The 24,682-nt window shown below is 50.9% G+C and overlaps 1 protein-coding gene across 1 annotated transcript in view; it reads right to left on the reverse strand.

Moving 5' to 3' along the window:
* Nucleotides 1-24,682, reverse strand: part of LOC143481161 (uncharacterized) — a 49,293-nt gene that overhangs the window by 4,036 nt on the left and 20,575 nt on the right. The window contains exons 11-16 of the mRNA XM_076979096.1: nucleotides 23,081-23,240; nucleotides 22,324-22,449; nucleotides 20,737-20,866; nucleotides 20,466-20,640; nucleotides 7,138-7,383; nucleotides 440-866 (exon numbers count right to left, since the gene is read on the reverse strand). Coding sequence (XP_076835211.1) covers nucleotides 440-866; nucleotides 7,138-7,383; nucleotides 20,466-20,640; nucleotides 20,737-20,866; nucleotides 22,324-22,449; nucleotides 23,081-23,240 — 1,264 coding nt within the window. The remainder of the gene's footprint in view (nucleotides 1-439; nucleotides 867-7,137; nucleotides 7,384-20,465; nucleotides 20,641-20,736; nucleotides 20,867-22,323; nucleotides 22,450-23,080; nucleotides 23,241-24,682) is intronic.

Consider the following 24,682-nt stretch of genomic DNA (forward strand, 5'->3'; position numbering starts at 1 on the left):
GCTTGTATTCAAAACACTAATTGATTGTTTCAAAGGGAAGACAACAATTGTGTCAAGTTGATGAATGCCTAGGCCGTCCTTTTCTCGGGACACAAGAGCTCCCCGGGGACGTTATAAAAGTTTTATTCTAAGGAAACGTCCCGGGTTTCTCTTGAAGTGGATCATGAAAGCCATGAACAGAATGTGGGATCATTTAACAAGAATCCTTCATGGATCTTTGTGAACCATTTCTAAATAAAGGAGATATACTGTATACGGGTGCCTAAAATAAGAAAGACATTCACATCAGTCGAGATGTACAAGAATATTGCTCTGGGTTCATTATTAAATGGAAGCAACTATGAAGTTGGTATAATGGGTGAAATCTAGTGGTGTTGCTCAGTGTGTTGAGTGTAAAATGTAGAGTGTAGGGTGTTGGGTGTAGGGTGAGGATGTTTACCTGCACACAGTCCAGTGGCCAAGTGGCTACTGTCCTGGTAGAAGATCCTGGCACATAAAGGGGAGAGATCCTTCTCCATGTGCTCCAGAGCTTGCTGGATGGAGGTGCCCAGGGCCTGCAGGAGGGCCTCCGTGTGCGCGGGACCCTGCAGGACGGCCTCCGTGTGCGCAGGACCCAGGGCGTGGCCGGAGCAGGCTGTGCTCACGCTTAGGGAGAGGCTGGCATATCGCCCGCTGCTGTCCTGCCGCACCTGCCACCGGAGGGCGCAGCCGAGCACCTCAGACGTCTGCTGTATGGAGGTCCTCCGCGTGGGCTCATCACACACCGCGACGACGTGAAGCTCCACGGCTGCTCCTCTGGGTAAGGAGGGAACCACCACCACCTCCAGAGGAGTAACCAGGACCTCCTCCCCACCGCAGCAGGGCACCTACACGACAACACTGGGTCAAACAAACGCCCATATGGAGCACTCACTCAACACCCACATCCACCGGGTCAAACGCCCATATGGAGCACTCACTCAACACCCACATCCACCGGGTCAAACGCCCATATGGAGCACTCACTCAACACCCACATCCACCGGGTCAAACGCCCATATGAAGCACTCACTCAACACCCACATCTACCGGGTCAAACGCCCATATGGAGCACTCACTCAACACCCACATCCACCGGGTCAAACGCCCATATGAAGCACTCACTCAACACCCACATCCACCGGGTCAAACGCCCATATGGAGCACTCACTCAACACCCACATCCACCGGGTCAAACGCCCATATGAAGCACTCACTCAACACCCACATCCACCGGGTCAAACGCCCATATGAAGCACTCACTCAACACCCACATCCACCGGGTCAAACGGCCATATGGAGCACTCACTCAACACCCACATCCACCGGGTCAAACGCCCATATGAAGCACTCACTCAACACCCACATCCACCGGGTCAAACGCCCATATGGAGCACTCACTCAACACCCACATCCACCGGGTCAAACGCCCATATGAAGCACTCACTCAACACCCACATCCACCGGGTCAAACGCCCATATTGAGCACTCACTCAACACCCACATCCACCGGGTCAAACGCCCATATGAAGCACTCACTCAACACCCACATCCACCGGGTCAAACGCCCATATGAAGCACTCACTCAACACCCACATCCACCGGGTCAAACGCCCATATGGAGCACTCAATCAACGCCCACATCCACCGGGTCAAACGCCCATATGGAGCACTCACTCAACACCCACATCCACCGGGTCAAACGCCCATATGGAGCACTCACTCAACACCCACATCCACCGGGTCAAACGCCCATATGAAGCACTCACTCAACACCCACATCCACCGGGTCAAACGCCCATATGGAGCACTCAATCAACACCCACATCCACCGGGTCAAACGCCCATATGAAGCACTCACTCAACACCCACATCCACCGGGTCAAACGCCCATATGGAGCACTCACTCAACACCCACATCCACCGGGTCAAACGCCCATATGAAGCACTCACTCAACGCCCACATCCACCGGGTCAAACGCCCATATGGAGCACTCACTCAACACCCACATCCACCGGGTCAAACGCCCATATGGAACACTCACTCAACACCCACATCCACCGGGTCAAACGCCCATATTGAGCACTCACTCAACACCCACATCCACCGGGTCAAACGCCCATATTGAGCACTCACTCAACACCCACATCCACCGGGTCAAACGCCCATATGAAGCACTCACTCAACGCCCACACCTGCTTGGTAAAGCAGCTGTACACAAATAACTCACCAAATACCAGCTGCAGAAATTAAATATGAGCATTTTGAAAGAGCTTCATTGTGCCAGTTAAACTTTGTCAGATACATATCACATGTAGAAAACCCTCAAGACATCAAAATCATCACACAGAAAATCCTTCTTCACAGAGGCCATTTTCAGGGGCGTCCGCTAGACCTGCAGGGGCCATTTTACACCATTTTACGACACACCTCTGTTAGAAAGCGGCCGTGATGGCTTTAAATGAGGTAATCTATAGAGTTAAAATCTCCTTTCTCTTGTCTGGGTGCCATTATCACCTCTGAAACGTCTTCTGCTTGCGTCCAACACAATGTGCCCCCCCAAATAACACTGAGGCGGCCTCATCTGCTAATGGGAGAGAAATAAGCATTTTATAAAACAGTCATTTTGTCTGGAGTCGATAGGGCAAAAACACTTAACCTCCTTTTCAATTTGCTGGATCAATTTTCATCCACTTACATCCCACTTCGGGAGTGCAGGGTAATGACAGGTTACATACACTTTATTTTGAGGCTCACTCAAAAATGCACCCTGAGAGAAAAGTCAGTGACAGGAGCAGGAACATCTCAGCCCCCCCAATATGACCCAATCTAGCGCCCGCATGAATACGCCACTTACCTCGAGATTAAAGTTTAGTAGGGGCCTAATTGTGTATTGGCAAGAAATCGACAACACATCTCTTTGAGTGCAAGGCCACAAATAAACAATACAAGTGTGTGAGCATGTGCAGCGGTGTCCGTGTGTCCGTGTGTGTGTGTGTGTGTGAGAGAGAGAGAGAGAGAGAGAGAGAGAGAGAGAGAGAGAGAGAGAGAGAGAGAGAGAGAGAGAGAGAGAGAGAATGTTATGGGGTTAATTCAGATGCTGTAACTGCTCTTAGCACTCTGACAGTGCTACATACACTTTTTTCACTTTTGATAAGTGTGAGGTTAGCACTTCACGTGCGTGAGGTTTTACGCTGCAGGGGCCGAGCTCAATGGCTGTCAATAGTCGCTGACTGACAGGGGTGGAGGGGGCAGGGTGACTTGAGGGGGCGGGGTGACTGTGGAGGGGGCGGGGTGACTGTGGAGGGGGTGGGGCTGCAGCCCTGAGGCCATGACTCACCCGCCTCCAAGCACACAGCTGCAGGGCACTGGCGTGACCCTCACAGGTCCCACCTTCAAAACCGCCCAAACTTTCCAAACCCGGTTTACGCTGCGTTGTCACGAGCAGTTCAATCAACGCTTTCTTGTGCCTCACCTTTAGTTCGTTATTTTACAGGATTTCGGAAGTGGCAGTAGCCCGAGTCAAACAACCCCCACCCACCCACACCCACCTATGCGGAGGACCACAGCACAACTTCATTACAGCCAGCTGTGGAAACGCTTGTCTGCCCGGTGTGGCCCCCGACTACAAACCCATTATGAGATTCATCCAATAAAAAAAGAGGTGACAAATGTTGATGCATAGTGTGTCTGAGAGCTCCTGGACGGAGTGTGTCTGAGAGCTCCTGGATGGAGTGTGTCTGAGAGCTCCTGGACGGAGTGTGTCTGAGAGCTCCTGGACGGAGTGTGTCTGAGAGCTCCTGGACGGAGTGTGTCTGAGAGCTCCTGGACGGAGTGTGTCTGAGAGGAGTGGCCCCTTTAAGGCCACCGTCCATCTATTAGCTCAGCGCGGCCTGCCCTGGTGAACCTGCTGGGCTGTCTCCTGCCCTGGTGAACCTGCTGGCCTGCTGGGCTGTCTCCTGCCCTGGTGAACCTGCTGTCCTGTCTCCTGCCCTGGTGAACCTGCTGTCCTGCTGGGCTGTCTCCTGCCCTGGTGAACCTGCTGTCCTGCTGGGCTGTTTCCTGCCCTGGTGAACCTGCTGTCCTGCTGGGCTGTCTCCTGCCCTGGTGAACCTGCTGTCCTGCTGGGCTGTCTCCTGCCCTGGTGAACCTGCTGGGCTGTCTCCTGCCCTGGTGAACCTGCTGGCCTGCTGGGCTGTCTCCTGCCCTGGTGAACCTACTGTCCTGTCTCCTGCCCTGGTGAACCTGCTGTCCTGCTGGGCTGTCTCCTGCCCTGGTGAACCTGCTGGCCTGCTGGGCTGTCTCCTGCCCTGGTGAACCTGCTGGGCTGTCTCCTGCCCTGGTGAACCTGCTGGGCTGTCTCCTGTCCTGGTGAACCTGCTGGGCTGTCTCCTGCCCTGGTGAACCTGCTGGCCTGCTGGGCTGTCTCCTGCCCTCGCTCCTGTGCACACGCTGCAGGGGCCGCACGCTGCGTTTTGACCAACGCGAGCTTTGTTTGTTTTCCCCCTTTCTTGCCTTCCCTCTGTCCCACCCCCAACACTCTGGAGTGTATGAAGTCTGTCCGACACCGTGTGGTGGTGGGGGGGGGACGGGACGGGACGTGAGGCGAACAGTAAACACCATAATAAGGCGCTGGTGTAAAGCGGTGGAGCAGCAGGGAGCTGATGGAGTCGGGATGCTTAGGCAGTTCCCCTACATTTCCTGCCCAGCGGGAGGCCTTCGTCAGGCAGGCGCGGTGGCTCGGCAGCAGCGCCCCCCCCTCCCGCCTGCAGGGCTGGTCACTGGCGCAACGCAGAGACAAGCTGCCTCTGGGGCACATATGCCCCCCCCTCTCGCCCTCTGTGCCGGGCCCTGGGCCCAACCGTCCCCCAGGAACAGCAGGAGAATGTGGGAACAAGAGCGCGTTGATGTTGGTAACACCTAACCCAGCAGAACGTGGGTGAAACCTGCAGCCTGAGCACATCTGGAGTGGACTAACACTCCGCGCTAAACGTAGAACGATTTAGGTCATACGGTTTAATGCATACGCCAATGTTGTAGTTGAGTGCAATAAAGTTAATGCCAATCTACAGGTGCGACTTATCTCACAATAATAAGATTAACCCGAGTATCGCGTTCGCACGCGCACATACGTGGGCAAACTCCATAAATACTACTTCACACACACAGCGACGGTGCGGTGCTCCCAATTAACCCTGCGAGGATCTCCTCCACCCGATTAGAGAAATTATGAACGCAAGGCAACTGCTGTGCGGAGGAGGACACCGCCATGTTTCTACCAGAGAGCCTTCCGGCCGGATCGGTGCGGTGAACGTACCGCAGGTGAAGGTGCTAAATGTTTTGTTGTCAATCCAGGACACGAGTTGAGCGCACTGAATTTTACAGGGCGTAGGAAAACAAGTCCTTCACGCTTACCCATCCGCAATAACGCGACACGACTCACGCTACAAACACAGACGTTAGTGATCAATACAGAATAGCTACAGCAAAGTAGTAATTTGCTTTCTGTTTTGCCTGAATGACGATACAGAAGAAAAATCATAGAGCACAAGGCCTGTCATGGTTCGATTACACCGTCTAATGTGGCTGTTGTTGGTACGTGTCTTAAATAAGGAGAGGAAGAATAGTGTGGGGGGGAGCTGCCCTTTCTTTGAAGGCTTATATGACATCTCCATGTTTTGTTTTAGGATGATATGATGTTAATGACTCATCGTATATACAGTTAAGAATGTAAAACCTGTTGTGTAAGACTTTATCTTAGAGATGTGCGCTCATCTACGTAACCGTCAGAGATCGTCAGAGAAGGGGGAATAGGAGTAAACTCTTCCTTCTCACATCTGTGTTTGACCTGCGCTAAATATTCTCATCAGATTCACTTCAAATTAGCATGGGCACTTTGCATAATCCCACCACTTTAGGGGGAGCTTGTTCAGTAATCTGCAACTAAAACAGAGCCACGCACGCACGCACGCACACATACACACGCACACACGCACACACACACGCACGCACAAACACACATACACGCACAAACACACATACACACACAAACACACATACACACACAAACACACATACACACACACACATGCACACACAGCCTTTACCTGCTGGCAGTGGGACATTATTCCTGTACAACTCAGAAAAAGTGCTTTGGTTACTTCTTTTCAATATGTATGTTCAAATACACACACACTTATGGTAATTTCCAGGCCAGGAGTGTGGGTCAGTATTGCTAAACAGTGAACAGGTGGCCAGGTGGCGGGCCGAACCCCTCGGATGGCTTTACCCCCCACGCCCTCTAACTCAGACCTGAACTACTTCCTACTTTTGTCCCTGGACGACAAACATAAATGACAGTGGCTAAAGCAGCAGACCACCTGTAGGGAGGGGTCTGTTTTCCCTCGGCCCTCCGTCCTGTCATCGTTTCAGACCTGTTTGCGGAGGTCAGCGTGGAGGCCCCCGGGTAGAGGCCCCCGGGTGGAGGCCCCCGGGTGGAGGCCGGGAGACAGCCAGGACGTGGTGTCAGTAGTTCCTCTATTTAGAGCCCGCCGGGCTGCTCCCTAGACTCCACAGATCACGGCAGGAGGTGCAGAGGAGGAGCTGGTGGCTTTTATTAACCATGTGGAGCGGGTGATTGTGGGGGGGGGGGGGTGGGGGGGGGGGGGGGGGGGGGGGGGGGGGCTAAGCTGCTCTGGGCTTTCGGTGCAGCTCTAGGGGGGGAGATTAAGGAGACTCTGAGAAAGACATCTGCCTCTGTGCCAGGCTCCATATTATCAAAGACACCAGCGTTTCCCAGAACATCAACTTTTCATGAGCGCTGGTCCGGGGTAAATACGAGACACTTCTGTGCCCCTTTTCTGCAGGAGTTGGCAGACAGTACAGTGAATTCCATCAGGGTTACACACACTTATGCTGCTCCATAAACGGTGGCTATTTATTCACCGTTCCAGGACGTCTCACCACTTCAAAATGCAGGTTAGCCATTTAATTCCTCCAAATCAAAACCACAGTGTGTAGAACTCCCCCCCCCCCCCCCCGACCTCCCCACCAGCCACCCCCCCACACCAAATTCCTTTCACAACCAGAACCAGAACCCCAAAGTAGCTCTTGCTTACCTGGTGGTGCTGGTCCAGCGCTCTGTGGCACCAGGCCCTCCTCACGCTGGGGATGTGTGTGCGGTGTGTGACGTAGCAGTGAGCCTGCAGGGCGTGGCCCAAAGTGAGGCCCGGGCCCACAGCCCCCAACACTCGGTCCGCGTGGCGGTAGCACATCCGGGCCTGTCGCTCCGCACCGGCGTCCAGCAGCGTCATGGTGCAGGGTACCAGGGCGATCTGCCCGGCACAGAACACCGCCTCGTCCACCTGCAGCGCAAAACAGCCGACCCGTCAGAGACAGCATACAAACGTGCAGGGTCTCCGTTTAAAAGTCCCTGGCTAGAGTGTTCAATAAACCCGTGCATGTTTAAGGTTTCACCATAGAAGTTGACAACACTCACAAATTTGACAGATTATGACAGATTATGGAGAATGGATCCCTTTTAATATCAATCCCACACTTCACCTCTGTCTCAGGATGCGAGACATGCAGAATTTTACGTGGAGATATTTCGAAGGATGAACCCTTTAAAGAGACGGACGCATGATAACCACACAGGTTACGCTTCACCGTCTCACAGAACCAATATCTCCCAAATCAGCTGATTTCTTTGGATTTAAAATGTTATAATTAATCGTGGATGACAAAGTTGTGAGATCAGAAAAGTGCACCTCAGAGTGTCGGTGCACACTCTGTTCGATCAGTATCGTCAATTAACAAGTTCCACCTTATATGTTAGCTTAACACCAATAATTCATGTTTCACACCATTAGTGAAAACATGAGCCTGTGTGTGTACTTCATAAACGCAATTAGCAACATGATAATTAGCCGAGAAGCTGAGGAGGAAAAAAAAAAACTTCTGACAAAGTTCCTTGGCCTGGTAATCCTCACCCTGAAAATCCAATAGCAATCAATGCTATCAGCTATGCAAGAGCACAGGACAGGTCAGGCCCCGAGAGACGGATGGCTGCTGCACTGAACAAATAAAAGGCAGGCGTGAGTGCAGTGGTCAGGGTAAATAGCTGCAGGTGACATGGTGTTAATTGGAGCTCGGGGGAAGTACTTAGCAGGGAGGGGGGCGTGGGCAGGATGGTGACCTCTGCTGGGATCACAGCACACCAAATCAATTGATGCATCTCGTGAAACAAGGTCTTTAGCCGATTAGCATACAAACACGGGGATCACATTTCCAAACCAGATTACCAGGCCAAGACGGAAGCCCAAGTGTTGACGCGTAGGCTCGACCACGCGACCCAACAGCGCCGCACACCATCACCTCAGTCAACTGTAAATGCGAGCTAGAACACGATGTTATACGCAACTTTCGTGCTAGCCGTCGTAAATTCGACCATGCCGCCCGCCCACAATAACACCGAAAGGTTGAAATGCAATTTTGAAAACAACAGAACAACAACAGAAATGTTCTCTGCCGGAGGGGCGAACCAGTCACATCAATTTCCATAGTCTTATGGGTTTCCCATGATTCCTAGCTCCTGGGTTCACTTGTCAACTTTGATGAATCTTCAGCATCTGTCTCTGCTGTTCCAAATTACGGGGGCTGTGGTGGGGGGGGGGCAGCCCCTCGCTCCACACGCCGGATCAATCATCAGATCATTTACCTGCCAGCATTATTTGGCAAAGCGTGGGAGCGCTACATCTACTCGGGCACAACCTGCGCGTGTCACAGGGACGCCCGCAACAAATCGTCATTGACGTTCCATTTATGAGCCATCAAGTGGAATCAGATCTCGCCACGGAATCTTGGATCAGGTCAGACACCAAGCAAAGGATCTCTCCGCAAGCCAGTTTTTTGAAAACGATTTGGCGTTTCACATTTAAAAAAAAGGGGGGGGGGGGGTGTTATTTGTCGATTTGAATATCAAAAGAGGCCACAGAGAGACTCCCCCGGTCGAAGCCCCTCACAGTTTTTGCAAGCAGGTGCGTAATGATCAATTATTAAGAGCCTAGCTCAGGTTACCTCTGGCTGAGGGGCAGGAGCGTGGCTCTTTCAGGACGAACCTGCACTTGAGAGAGCGGGAGAACAAGCACGAATGCTATTTACATAAAATTAACAGTTCAAAAGAATGAGTTCACACACCAATCAAACTTGTTAATTGACTGTCAATGGCATGTCCCTGAATATACAACACAACTACATTATTCATCTTCCCTGTTGACAAGAAAGACAGTCCAATTTGCATTGGCGTCCAAAAACCTGATCAGCAGCCACAATGCCCCATGCATTTTTAATGGGGCACGGGGAGGCCATTAATATTCATAGAGGTCAAACAATTGCATATTTCATTTAACTTCCTATAACCACCAATGGTTTTCAAAAGATCAACTTCAGACCACAGGACACAAAAAGAATGAGGTGGGTTTGCTTTCAACAGCAAGCTAGTAGAGCGGACGCCCTAAACTGTAGTCACACCTGGACAATACCGGATCGCCATTCATTCTCTACACAATCAGTTTGCACACGGTACTGATGTATGTGCTCTTGTGTACGTACGGTTAATACACCACCCTGAGTATGTGCTCTTGTGTACGTACGGTTAAAACACCACCCTGAGTATGTGCTCTTGTGTACGTACGGTTAAAATACCACCCTGAGTATGTGCTCTTGTGTACGTACGGTTAATACACCACCCTGAGTATGTGCTCTTGTGTACGTATGGTTAATACACCACCCTGAGTATGTGCTCTTGTGTACGTATGGTTAATACACCACCCTGAGTATGTGCTCTTGTGTACGTATGGTTAAAACACCACCCTGAGTATGTGCTCTTGTGTACGTATGGTTAAAACACCACCCTGAGTATGTGCTCTTGTGTACGTACGGTTAATACACCACCCTGAGTATGTGCTCTTGTGTACGTACGGTTAAAACACCACCCTGAGTATGTGCTCTTGTGTACGTACGGTTAAAACACCACCCTGAGTATGTGCTCTTGTGTACGTATGGTTAAAACACCACCCTGAGTATGTGCTCTTGTGTACGTATGGTTAAAACACCACCCTGAGTATGTGCTCTTGTGTACGTACGGTTAAAACACCACCCTGAGTATGTGCTCTTGTGTACGTACGGTTAAAACACCACCCTGAGTATGTGCTCTTGTGTACGTACGGTTAAAACACCACCCTGAGTATGTGCTCTTGTGTACGTATGGTTAAAACACCACCCTGAGTATGTGCTCTTGTGTACGTATGGTTAAAACACCACCCTGAGTATGTGCTCTTGTGTACGTACGGTTAAAACACCACCCTGAGTATGTGCTCTTGTGTACGTATGGTTAAAACACCACCCTGAGTATGTGCTCTTGTGTATGTATGGTTAAAACACCACCCTGAGTATGTGCTCTTGTGTACGTATGGTTAAAACACCACCCTGAGTATGTGCTCTTGTGTACGTACGGTTAATACACCACCCTGAGTATGTGCTCTTGTGTACGTATGGTTAAAACACCACCCTGAGTATGTGCTCTTGTGTACGTATGGTTAAAACACCACCCTGAGTATGTGCTCTTGTGTACGTATGGTTAAAACACCACCCTGAGTATGTGCTCTTGTGTACGTACGGTTAAAACACCACCCTGAGTATGTGCTCTTGTGTACGTATGGTTAAAACACCACCCTGAGTATGTGCTCTTGTGTACGTACGGTTAAAACACCACCCTGAGTATGTGCTCTTGTGTACGTATGGTTAAAACACCACCCTGAGTATGTGCTCTTGTGTACGTATGGTTAAAACACCACCCTGAGTATGTGCTCTTGTGTACGTACGGTTAAAACACCACCCTGAGTATGTGCTCTTGTGTACGTATGGTTAAAACACCACCCTGAGTATGTGCTCTTGTGTATGTATGGTTAAAACACCACCCTGAGTATGTGCTCTTGTGTACGTATGGTTAAAACACCACCCTGAGTATGTGCTCTTGTGTACGTACGGTTAATACACCACCCTGAGTATGTGCTCTTGTGTACGTATGGTTAATACACCACCCTGAGTATGTGCTCTTGTGTACGTATGGTTAAAACACCACCCTGAGTATGTGCTCTTGTGTACGTACGGTTAATACACCACCCTGAGTATGTGCTCTTGTGTACGTATGGTTAATACACCACCCTGAGTATGTGCTCTTGTGTACGTATGGTTAAAACACCACCCTGAGTATGTGCTCTTGTGTACGTATGGTTAAAACACCACCCTGAGTATGTGCTCTTGTGTACGTATGGTTAAAACACCACCCTGAGTATGTGCTCTTGTGTACGTATGGTTAAAACACCACCCTGAGTATGTGCTCTTGTGTATGTATGGTTAAAACACCACCCTGAGTATGTGCTCTTGTGTACGTCCATGATTATGGAGATGCAGCCGACTTCCAGCTGCTCCAGCAGAACCCACAGAGCTCCTCCCCATTGGACCACGCTCCTCCCTACTGAACCACGCTCCTCCCTATTGGACCACGCTCCTCCCCACTGGACCACGCTCCTCCCCACTGGACCACGCTCCTCCCCATTGGACCACGCTCCTCCCCACTGGACCACGCTCCTCCCCACTGGACCACGCTCCTCACCACTGGACCACGCTCCTCCCTATTGGACCACGCTCCTCCCTACTGGACCACGCTCCTCCCTACTGGACCACGCTCCTCCCCACTGGACCACGCTCTGTTTTCTTAGCGTTAATCAGATGCGTGTTTCAGCCTGCCGCTGTATCGACCTTTTACTCTGTGGCTTAAACACCGTCGCTTCTCCTAAATCCAGCGATGTGTCAAAGCTTGCGGTGAGGCCTGTGGTGGGATGTAGGTGCTAGCGCGTGCGCTAATACCCGCTGTCCTGACCCGCTGTCTCCGCCTCCTGTCAGGACGTCTCGCGCCCGCTCCCCACACACGTGGAGCGGTCCAGTAAGCTGCGGCGGGAACAGACGAGGCACGGCCCACTCAGGGAAACCAGAGGGCGGGGGAGGGGGGTGACCTTAGAGATTTCGCTGAGGGTGTTGTTCTGGGCAGGGGAGGAGGTGGGCACTGCAGACCCGTCCAAGCAGGTCCGGTACAGGCTAAAGTGACCCACTATTGATGAACAGTCAACTCACACTCTCAGACCAAGGACACAGTAAGGGGAAAAAGGCATCACGGCACCATAAGATATGCTAATGCCCCCCCCCCCCCCCCCCCCCCCCCCAAAGAACCCTCATACATAATTAAAGCCAGGGTTTCAGGGGCAAAAACTCTGTGTACACCACCTAACCACAATATGATGTTACAAGGTAAGCACAGACAATGCTTTTGGTTTACAGTTAAAAGAGTTTCCTTTTCTGGTGAGTATAATAGGGCATAATAAAGGACTACATCCCGAAGCTGAAATGGGCTAAATGTGCATTACATGTGCATTAGGTCATGTTTCAGGACAGAGCATAAGCTGGGAGGCATAGAGGAAAAATCCTTTCTAATTCTAATATCCTGTATCCCTTAATTAAAGCCACTGAATTAACTGTTATGCCATTTATGCAAATTTCATGGGATTTCTGCATAATTTAGACATACGAATAAATAAGGATGTGAGAAGATTAAATGATTTGCAACTGCACACGCAGTTCACTTTGTCAGGCCTGTGATCCCAGGTTCTGGTGTCTGTGGGCTCCTGCAGCACCCCGCTCAAAGACGCTCGCATCTCTGAAGGAGACACGAGGGGCAGATTCATCAGGAGCTACACCCCAAGGAAACGCTCATCCTCCAACACCTCATTCCAATAAATACAAGACTTTCTTCAAAAGTGGTCCTCCACCAATCTCTCTTAAATCGCCTTTCATTGTTATTCCTTCAGGTTTCTTGTCAGCGCTCTGCTCCTACCCCAACCCATATATGCACAACTGTCACCCGACATCAGCGTTACGCGGCCACGGAGGGTGCCGGATGCCCTGCACAGGCGGGTCAGCGGATTGGACATCCTTCAGCGCTTCCCGAATCCTTTTAGGGCCGAGGAATTGCGAACGGATTCACGGATACGTTTGGGAAGAAACGTGGGGAGATGATATTGGGCAGGTTGGGAGATGAGCTTGCAGGTCGGTTAGGGCAGGGGCGCGTCCGCTCCGCGTCTCCGAACGTCCGCGGCTTCCTCGTCTGCTTACGCTCCACGCGCCCACGACCCCACACGCATGCATGGCCAAGTAACACCGTCACGCTGGCTTTCGTCAACCAGGCGCTGATCAATCCGGACCGTTTGGAGTGTGAACAAGGTCAGCTGTGAAGGCTCAGGAGACGAGTCATACCTCAACGCAAAATAACAGCCCTAAACATTCAGTCTTCCCTAATCGGAAAATACTACTAGCACGTCAACATCACTGCATACAAATGTTTTATGTAAAAAAATAAATAATTATGATGATGGTATATTTTTCAACACATAATATATTTAAAGAGAAACAGTGTCAATGTGGAAACAAAATGCCACGTCTCTTTGTGTTGGGGCAGAATACCGCGACCTCAGTGTTCTTGACAAATTGGTTGTGAGGCTTTAGTGACTGATGCACAGACCACACGAAAATCATTTCTGCTAAGATTCCTCTATGACCTGCCCGGGGGACATGACCACACCCACCACGCATCGCTCCATCAACCCGGATCTTTCCGGGACAATGCAAATTATGACAAATTCCATCACCCCGCGTTATGTGCCTTGCCGTTAATCTCTCTAATTCGAGGCACTGGGGAGGGCTTCCTGTGCTTTGGGCTGGGGGGCATGTTATCTGACTGGATGATGCTGGACCAGTTCAAGTAACACACACACACACACACACACACACACACACACACACACACACACACACACAAAGATTTAGTAAACTCACACACGGTAAATAGGCACACACACACACACACACACACACACACACACACACACACACACACACACACACACACACACATATAGCCAGCAGGAACATCCATCCGTTCCTTGGGCCCCTCAGTCTGATGCGGCAGGTGGAGTTGGTGCCTGATCAGGACCGATCCTCTCCGCCACACGGTGGTTAGCCTGAACGTGCAGCATCTCTAAAGGCTGCGTGAGTCATCTCTAAAGGCAAGGCGATGCAGGAAAACGGAGAGACACGCCTCGAAACAGCCTGCAGTTCAGCAACACACCACCAGATGGCAGTATGACTGCACGAACGCGAGAGAGCAGCAGGTTTCAGATCTCCTGCAGATGCACTAAATGCTTTTGCCTACATAAAAGTATTACTGCCTGGACGAGTGTTTATTCGAAGTACAAGCCATCAGATCACGGTGAAGATCTGATTCCTATGATGGCATAACAGATTCTAATTATTCGTACCTCCGACCTACTTTTGTAATGTTTTGTAAATGTTTGTGTGTGTGTGTGTGTGTGTGTGTGTGTTCAACACACTTTCATGCACAGTAAGACCTACACTATTTCAACCACACTAAAATCCACACTTGCAAATTCATTTAGAGGTACAAACTTGAGGTATATGGTATTTTGACCAAAAAAATAATATTTAAATTTATATTGTTTTTGTATGCAAAAAAAATGTATTTAGTTGTGAAATATATGGTTCAGTACATTTTCTCTTGTGTTAGCACTGATATTGCTATTACCAAACACTAATAAATCAGAGCAAAACTGAACATGCAGCCCCAGCAGTGGTAAAGGCAGCTTAAAAGAGGACAGTCTCTATTATTCATCCACAACACTTTTATATCTGTACAATGGGCTAAAATGACAATAGCTAATGAAAAATGAATGACCAGGGTTAAAAGTTACAACTCAAACGAAGCCCTCAATGAGAAATTAATGATGACACCAGTGGCCAAAAGTAAATGGAACATAAATGTTAATATCATTGAGCCATCAGTTTTAGCTACCGCCATTAAAAAGTAACATCTCTTTAATAAATTAAGACAAAGCTGAGATGCTCAGGCGCTGTTGCATGAAGGACCAATAACCATGTTTCACGGAGGACACTTACTGTCAGGCACCCAGAGAAAGACTGAGAGAGAGAAGAGTGTTCAGAACAGAGGAGCCAGAGAAGAGTGTTCAGAACAGAGGAGCCAGAGAAGAGTGTTCAGATCAGACGAGTGAAAGATTGTTCAGTTTTTTTTTGAGCAAAACCACAGGCCACCAGCAGCTTCCACAGAAGCACTTTTTCATCCAGAATTCCCTATTGAGGCCAGTCCAGCCACATTAGGGCCGTTCACTGAAATAACCGTTCAAGTCCAACACGAATGGTCACCATCTCTCCCTCTGTGTCTCCACCCCCCTCTCACACTCACTCCCTGGGAGGGGGGGGGGGCTTTCTCTGCCTGTGTGTGCAATGCCCCTGCTCCACACACACACACACACACACACACACACACACACACACACACACACACACACACACACACACACACACACACACACACACACACACGCACACACACACACACACACACACACACACACACCCGCCTCCCATCCTGTCAGTTCTGGCCTCTCATCACAGAGAGCATACAAACAGTGACAAGCAGAAATAGAGGTCTTCGTTACCATAGTAATAGGATGGCCACAGAACTCTTCTTTCAGACGGTGATCAAACCAGACAGAGATCTCTGCTTTTCCTTTTATGTATGTATTTGATATTCACTTAAATATTCCGACGCTAAAACACACTCATCTCGCTCAAACGCGGCTTTTCTGTCCATAAACGAATTACTTTGAAACTGCACTCATGGCACTGCACGAAACACTCTTGTCTGCTGGGAGCCTGAAAGCAAGTGTTTTCATGAGCCCGTGATGGGTGAGACCCGTGATGGGCGAGACCCGTGATGGGCGAGACCCGTGTGCCGCAGACGAACCGAGAGGGCGGCACCGGCTCTGTTTAGCCGTGCGTCGCTGCGGTCTGACGGCTCTCCGACACGTGTCAGCACGGAGCAACTGTAAACACGCTCATCCACATTAAAGCCTCCATTACTGCCAAGTGACGTTAAACGCACAGATCAATCCGCCTTTTCCAATCCAAACAATCGCCCAACACGTTCACAGAAAACACAGGTTTGGAGGTGTAGGAGAGCGTGGGGGTGGTGTGTGAATGGTGGAGGTGAAGCTGAGCTCCATGGCCATCCTGACACCTCCCGTGCGTGCGTGTACGGAGCGGCAGGAGCAGGGCCCGTCCTGTCCTCCTGTCCTCCTGTCCCGGCTTGTTGATGCGAACCGAGGCAGTCAGGCACCAATAATACACGCAGGGCCATTCTGAGGCAATTAGGATCAGATGTCAAGGCAGCGGCGTTAATGAAGGAGTGTGTAGTGGGAGTGTGAGGAGGCGTCGTGCTCCGACACCGCTCCGTCCCGTGTCCTCGCCCAGAACAAGCTAATACCAGCCCTAACGACACCGCGCGCTGGCGGACAGGGTAGCGGACACAGGCTATGATTCCACGACAGGACTGCCCGGCTCCCAGCAGGTCACACGGGGGGGGCGGGGGATAATTACCCCTCTCCCAACAGGCAGTCGACTACCCTCCACAGAACCGACCCACGCATGGTTCTCCGTGAACACACACAAACTTGCGCACACACTCCACTGCGCACACACCGGACAGAATCTTTACATGAGGGATCAGGCAGTGTGAGGCGAGTCAAACAGCTGACCCAGAGGGCAGGGAGTGGGGGGGGGGGGAGCTCTGTGTCCATCGGGTTTCCGGGCCGGGCGGGGGGGGGGGCGGCTGAAGCCCAGTGATCTGAGGGCGGTCCTCCCCGCCCACGCTCCGCTCCTCCCCACATGGGTGCGGCTAATCGGTGCAGCAGAACCACGGTGCCGTAGCGCCCACAGATCCTCCAGCAAAGCTGTAAAAAACAAACCGCTCATTTTTCTTCAACCCAATTGCGCTCTAACGCCCCCCCCCCCCCCCTCGTCACGGGCGACACCCCCCTCTTTTATTGGAGCTGATAGCATCCTCGCATTGTTTCGTCTCCGTCGCTGAAGAGCCGTCCCACTGTTCTCGCCTCCAGCGCTTCAGATTATTGGTGCATTATTTCACGCTCGACTGGGTCTTTTATCAACTGCTTTTGAAGTAATGTTAATAGGCTAGAAAATTGAGACATTTATGAAGGATAGGCAATGTTTATGAAAAAATCCATAAAGTCCAGCATGGCGGAGGTGAGATAAAAGCGCCGTTTTAATAGATAACGGCGAGAGCAGACAGTGGGTGCCATGGCGAGCCCCTCCTCAGAGACCACGCACTCTTACGCCATTCATTCTGATCTATTAAAAATGAAGCTTAATGTTTTAATTAATCTGCACACACACGTCCCTCCCTCTGACACGGCACCACCCCTCCCCCGCCTCCTCTTCGTTCAGGAGAAGCTCGTCACGCCGTGCTGTGGACGCAGATCTGTAGGCTAAAATCTAACTAAATCTGTAACTCTGAAGAGTTTACTTGTTTCTGAGCAAAGAGTTGCCATAAAGAGTCGTGGCCAGTGAGCTAGTGGACAGTGCTGGACCCTGGACATTCACACTCGGGGAGAATACAAGAACGCATCTTCAGCGCAGTAGCCTTATTATGGACGCGTCCCTGCCCCACACACTCCCCGTCAGCTCTACCCCATCACGTGCCCACTCAACCTGACCCCTGACCCCTACTAACAAGGAGGTCGGGCGGCCTAGCTCACCGTTTGAGCATGTTTAACCCTCATAAGAAGATTATTAAAACGACACGGCCGCCGAGGCCGGCTACTCCACCTCCTTCGTCTCCTCCACCTCCGCCCATTTGACACTAATTGTAGGCGTCAGATCCACTTTTCCCAGCTGTGCAGCGGTCCACTTTGACACTTTCCAAAATCCAATGCAAATCCAATTGTGGGTCCACGCGAGGTTTCTCCAGAATAGGCTGTCAGTCCCAGCGGAGGGCGAGAGCGAGCGCGTATTCCCCAAACTGGGACTACAACCGCTACATCTCCTCGTAGCCTGTAAATTGGATTAGTAAAGAGAAATGCAAGGGTCCCGTCCCAGGGTAGGGCATTCATCATGATCTCGCTCGCTTTGAGCAACAGAGCCTCCAGCACCACTCCGCTTTGCTTTGGGTTTAAACTGATGGAGAATCCGGAGTTCACAGCTGCTCTACTGGTGGGATTCAGGAGAACTCGAGCCATTACATTCTGAAGGTGTGCTGCAATGGGCAATTTGAGACTCATGCTGTTAACTAATACTTTGGTTAATGAAGGGTCAACTCTAACCATCTGCCAACATGCAAGCTTAATCGTCTGTTATGAGTGAAAATTGATTTTTTCTTTTTTTTTCCCCACAGAAAAATGCTGTTCGCCTCAGTTTAACCGCCGTACTACTGAAAGATCAACAATATTAGTGTAGATGTGTTCACTCATCTGACTCCTTCAGAAACACAGGCACTCGTGTGAAATGAGTCATTCTACTACACTACTACATATGTTTAAACGCAACTCTTTTGAGTCTTACAAACTGGTCAATGACATAAAAATAACAAAGTAAGAACAAATTGGCTGGAAGATCTGACCTCTGACTCATATCTCTAGGCAATGACTATAATAAAAATCTGTCAAGCACCCCAAATTTCTCATTAACAATATCAGGATTATTATGCTAAACGTGACCTAAAACTACAACCCAATCAAGGGTATAACTGACAGAATAAAAGTCCCGAACAAACAAACAGCAAATTAAATTGATTTTTCCCCCTCCCTCCCACCTAGTCGAGTTCAAAACATACTGCGTGCCTAGAGCGACCCAAAATCACAGCATAAAGGTTAACGAATTGTGTAGATCACAGCTGATAGAAATCTGACAAACAGCCAAACATCCTCCTCAGACTCTTGGCAAACAGAACCGCAGAGCCGTAAGCGGCACAGCCAGCTCCCAGCATGCCGTGCTGCCCTCTGTCTGCTAGGAGGTGGCCACCCACACCACAGCGGGGCTGCAGGGAGCCCAGCGTTCAACATTGGGCTACAACTAAAACCGCTCCACAATACAGACAAAGCCTGCATTTGTATTACACTCGGTTAACGACCACTTTTTTTTCCTTTTTTTAAAAATATATAACCATTAAATTACGCAATTAAATAAAAAGCAATTTCTCTTCTAGCATACAGAAGACGTTAAAATGCCAGAACAACGGGAGGAAATATGACAGTTCCAGGGAAATAATTAAGATGCAGAAAAAAAAAGCACTCAAGCCAGGCTACGCTATTCTCCTCTCCTTTAAATGGGATTTAACAATTAATCACTAATTACTCCTGCGCAAAGGGAGGAGGGGAGGAGGGGGGGGGGTGCCTCCCCAGAGCGGCCGGGCGGCGTGGAGCCCGCGTGCCGCAGGCCCCGCCCCCCGCGCGCGGGAACACTCGCCCTCATTAAAGGCGGGCGGCGGGGGGGCGGTGCATCTGCACGGGCCCGGCGGGGGGCTAATTGGATCAATATGCGAAAGCTGTCTGCTGCATTAGGACACTGTTAATATACTCCTTCCAATTTCACGAATGCAACGCGGAGCGGCGGACGTTACGCGCGGCAGGGAGCGGAGTGCACGTTTTTATCCACGACCGCGTCGTGACGCTAGCTGGTCACAGTTTTTAAGGACATGCATAGACGATGATATTTTACGCCGTTTCTCCGTAGCCGTGTTTGGTTGAAGGGCTGTAAAATAAATTCATAAAAAAAAAATGTGCCAGCCGCGCCGACTGTAGCGTTAACACCGGTTTGAGTTTGGGGCGAGACGGCGTACGTTAAGGATTTACAGGACGCTGGCGGCCCGCAGCGGTGCGCTGGGGAGCCCGGCCCAGAAACAGGCGTGCAGGAGGAGCCGCGCATCTGTGCTGCACACATGTTCTCACTCACGGGGCCAATGCAGACCAGAGCCGGAGACGGGCGGCGTGAGACGGACTCCAGCATTGTTGACAGTAACTTGACAAGTGTAATCCCCGTCCCTGGCAGGGTAAACAGCAGTGCCAGCCAGGCGTGGAACCGCACTTACACTCGGCCCGACTCGGGCTTTGGAGCCGCAACCACTGTTTGGTTGTACAGCCAGGGACGAGGTCACGGGGAACCCCGGCACGCGGGAGGTCGGACACGCCCACTCTTGGCAGCTCACGGCCCTTAAAACCAATCAGGACACGAGAGAGAGAGGAACAGCCAATAGCTCCTCACCTGAGTCCTGTCACCACCACAGACATTACCCACACTCATGAGAGATCATCATGCCAGTATCCGCTGTGGGTAGTCCGTAGTGTGCGTGTGTGTGTGTGTGTGTGTGTGTGTGAGGCCCACTCTGAGTGATGCGACCATTGAGAGTGTGGGCAGAGGTCGAGTGTGTCCGGCGGGGTCTTACCCGCACGGCCTGGCTGTAGGGCCCGATGCTGGCCGGGACCCAGTGCGAGAGGCTCTGGACGTGAAGCGTGTTCCGCTGCTGGAAGCAGCCCTCCTCGGGCGGCAGAACCCAGTCGTGCAGCAGCGCGTCCAGCTGCAGGAGATGACCCGCGGGCAGCCGGGTCTGGACACACACCCTGCGGAGAGCACACGGCAGCCACGCACCGATCATTCCCAGAAGAGCCGTCGCGACCGTAGCGGGTCAGAACACATCCGTGAGGCTTCGGGCGTACCTGGCCGGCGGGCTGTGCGAGAAGAAGGAGCCGTACACAGAGTTGACCCCGCTGAAGTCCTCCATGTTTCTCACGTAGATGTGAACCAGCACGATGTGTTTGAGCTGCAAGCCCCTCTTCTGGAGTTCACCTGCCATGGAACAAGCGTACGTCCTGATACACGCAGCAACGTTCAGCTTCAGATGCAGAAAACTCACCAATCTGACATACATGGGGATCCACATAAAAATAAAAGATAAAAAAAAAATACTGGGGCCTAAAATATTAATTTGTGTCGTTCACACACTGATATGGTGAGGAAGGTTGTGAGGATTTCTGGAGGCGAAGGCCCAGATCCCCATAATCATTTCATACATCATCCAGTTTGTTTTCCCTTTGCAGACACTGGCATCCCAGTGTACTTCACAGGGTTCGCTCATACAAAGAAGTAGTTCATTAAATATTAACTTGTTTAATATTGTCTCAGTTCTGTGAAGGCTGTTTGGCGATATGAGGCGATAAACATTAAATATGCTTTTCATCTTATGCTGCTCTTTCTGAGGAGAATCTCTTCTTTTCCCTCCTCGTGTGAAAGGCTGCACTTTACAAGTGTGCAGGCAATAAAGCCCAACGCACAGCACACGCCTGGCTATGTGTGTGTACACACCCGTGGCTATGTGTGTTTGTGTGTGTGTGTACACATGCGTATATACTCTGAAGCTACAGTTTCATTCTCCCAAGTCTAATTTGGAGTACCTGCCCTTGTTTGGTGAGCTTGCAGGCACACAGGTGATGGACAGAGCCCGTCACACACACACACACACACACACACACACACACACACACACACACACACACACACACACACACACACACACACACACACACAGAGCTTAAAAGGTGTGAACAAATGAGAAGCAGTAATGGTCGTCTGTACCTCTCTAGTCCAGCGGGGGGAGGGGCCACATGAAAGCATCTATGAAACAAAGGACTGCGTGCTGTTTGCATTGGGCTATTGTGCAGCTCGGTTTTAAAACTCCACCATAGAGCCCAGAGGCGGATCTTTTTGTCTCCATCACCACCACCTACACCCCCGCCACCCACTCCACCACCACCACCACCACCACCACCACTGAGCAGAACCCCAGAGCCTCCTCTGCCACGCTTGCTGTGATGTTGGGGTTGTGTCACACTCATGGACGTAGTTTTGATTTCATAAGTGGGGGGGACACAACCTGGGGTGGCGAACTGTTGAGCGGGGGGGGGGGGGGTTGAATGAAAATTGTTGAGCGCTGTGAACAAAAATTGTTGAGCGGGGGGGAGCTCGGAGCTGCATGATCCTAGTGCTAGATTTGTCGCTATTTGGATATTGTTTTTTTAACCGTTAAAAAGTGGGGGGGACATGACTTCGTCGCTACTTAAATATTTGGTTTTAACTGTAAAAACTGGGGGGGACCAAAACCGGCTTTTGAAAAAGTGGGGGGGACATGCCCCCCCCCGTCCCCCCCCAAAACTACGTCCGTGGTCACACTGTGTGGGTCTGTGGCGGGTGGTGGAGCCCGGCGTCTGCTCCTCCGCCCTGTGCTGCAGTGTGCTGTAGTTTCTCACCCTGCAGTAGCGTGAGGGCCCGCTGGGTCTGGCCCTGGACGTCGGCGCGCTCCGAGGAAACCCCACTGATGCCCGTGATCCATTCGTAGCCTGTATGGCTTCGGCCCGAGCTGCTGGGCTGGCTCTCTGGAATGGAAAACACTAGTATCAGAAAAGCTAGCAAGGCCACAATCTGTGTGTGTGTGTGTGTGTGTGTGTGTGTGTGTGTGTGTGTGTGTGTGTCTTGACTATGATGCTGTAGCGATCCACTGCAGTAAAGAAAAACAATGCCACACTATGCATGTTTCCACGTGTGTAATGGCTGCAGGAGTCGCACTAATTCATAACAGACAGGAAGCAAGCGTGCTGACACAGGCCATATGACGGTGATGAAGATAAAGAGGCAGCACACCCCTGTGCCCCCCCGGGACCTTCACGGACAGATTACTGTAAGATCAATTGTGAGAGACGCTGAGGTGACACAGCCAATCAGGATTAAATGTAAAGCGATCAGTGTCATCTCGCTCATCTATATAAATCAATAGAGTAAATCTTCAGTGGAGATAGGAGAAAAAAACGAGAAAAAAACTTTTTCTGTAACAACATCGGAATTCTTGTCCCTGTCATTCTGCAGAAAGGTAAATGGCCCAAGAAATAACCGATAGCATAAAACCCCGTCTGATGCCTCCAGTTAGTATCACTACTGTCAGAAACCAGACTCAGTTTAGTAATAAATAAATAAGCATAAAAGATCTCTGCACCTTCACGCAGCACACACCTGTCTCAGAACGGGCCCTCTCACAGGGAAGGTCACAGACGGACGGAAGCTCTTCCTGGTCGTCGCAGGCTCCATCGTCACACAGCGCCTCCTTGCTCAGCTCCTCGGTGGTGTCCAGGCACGGGCAGCTCGGACCGGGCAGGACGGGGGGTGCGGGGCCCTGAAACCCAGGCGGGGATGTATCAAGCACCGGGCTCGGATCAAGCTCTCCGGTGCGGCTAACAGCGCCGGTACAGCTCCACTTCCAGAATCTCTGCTCGTACGCTGCATGTGCTTTTGACGGGCCCAGACACACGGAACGCAAAGATGAATCGATATGAAAAAGACGCTAACTTGTTGATGAATTACATGCAGGGGGACACTTTTTTTTTGACACAGAAAATGCAATCATGGCACCTGTCACTCAAAGCTCTGCCTTGTGGGTTCTCAAGAGCATTACACTCTCTATATTATCTACTAACCTTTAATACTCACCATTCCCTCCTATTTAATTGCACATGAAAGCAGAAAAAACATTTGGCCTTCCCAAAGGCACACATATTACCTGACAAAAGGCTACTGAGTGTCACACATATTAATAAATATTTCATCTCTCTTTAATCCCCCGCTGTTGTCTGCAGTTGCCCGTATGATAATCGAGTTAATTACACTCTAGCTGCTCTTAGCTGTAGAGAGGGGAGCCCAGCTAGCATTAACACTGGACAAACTTGCCCACCCCACCCGCAGACGCCCTCTTCCGTCTGTGACCCCCGCCCTCTGCCAGGCGCCCCCCCCTCCAGTCTGTAACAACCCCCCCCGCACGCCAGGCACCCCCTCCTGTCTGTGACCGCACTCCAACCCTCCCCCATTGAGCACCGGGCCAGTGTTATTTCCTCCAGAGCTGATGTCAGTGTGGATCAGTCAGGCTGATGGAGAGTGTTTTAGACTGCTGGTTGAGAGAGCTTCTCCCCTGGACCAGACCTGAAATTTCCCAACCCTGCACAAGAACCTGCAGGGCCAGGATAAAGGGGGAGGGGGAGGGGGCGTACTGATGTGCTCACAGGCTTTTTATGCCTATTCTGAGGGCAGCATCCAACCCTATTTCATCCCCCATATTTAGAGCTATGAGAGAGAGAGAGAGAGAGAGCTATGAGAGAAAGCTGAAAGAGATGAGAGACAGCTGAGAAAGATGAGAGCGAGATATAAGAGAGATGAGAGAGAGCTCAGGGAGATGAGAGAGAGCTCAGGGAGATGAGAGAGAGCTGAGAGAGATGAGAGAGAGCTGAGAGAGATGAGAGAGAGCTGAGAGACCTGAGAGAGAGATGAGAGACCTGAGAGAGAGCTAACAGAGAGAACTGAGAAAGAGTTGAGACAGAGATTAGACAGAGCTGAGAGACAGCTGAGAGAGATGAGAGGTGTGAGAGAGAGATGAGAGACCTGAGAGAGAGGTGAGAGAGAGAGAGATGAGAGACCTGAGAGAGAGAGCTAAGAGAGAGAACTGAGAGAGAGTTGAGACAGAGATGAGACAGCTGAGAGAGATGAGAGACCTGAGAAAGAGCTAAGAGAGAGAACTGAGAGAGAGTTGAGACAGAGATGAGACAGAGCTGAGACAGCTGAGAGAGA

Source organism: Brachyhypopomus gauderio, chromosome 17 (genome assembly GCF_052324685.1).
Source record: "Brachyhypopomus gauderio isolate BG-103 chromosome 17, BGAUD_0.2, whole genome shotgun sequence".
In the NCBI taxonomy this organism is placed as follows: domain Eukaryota; kingdom Metazoa; phylum Chordata; class Actinopteri; order Gymnotiformes; family Hypopomidae; genus Brachyhypopomus; species Brachyhypopomus gauderio.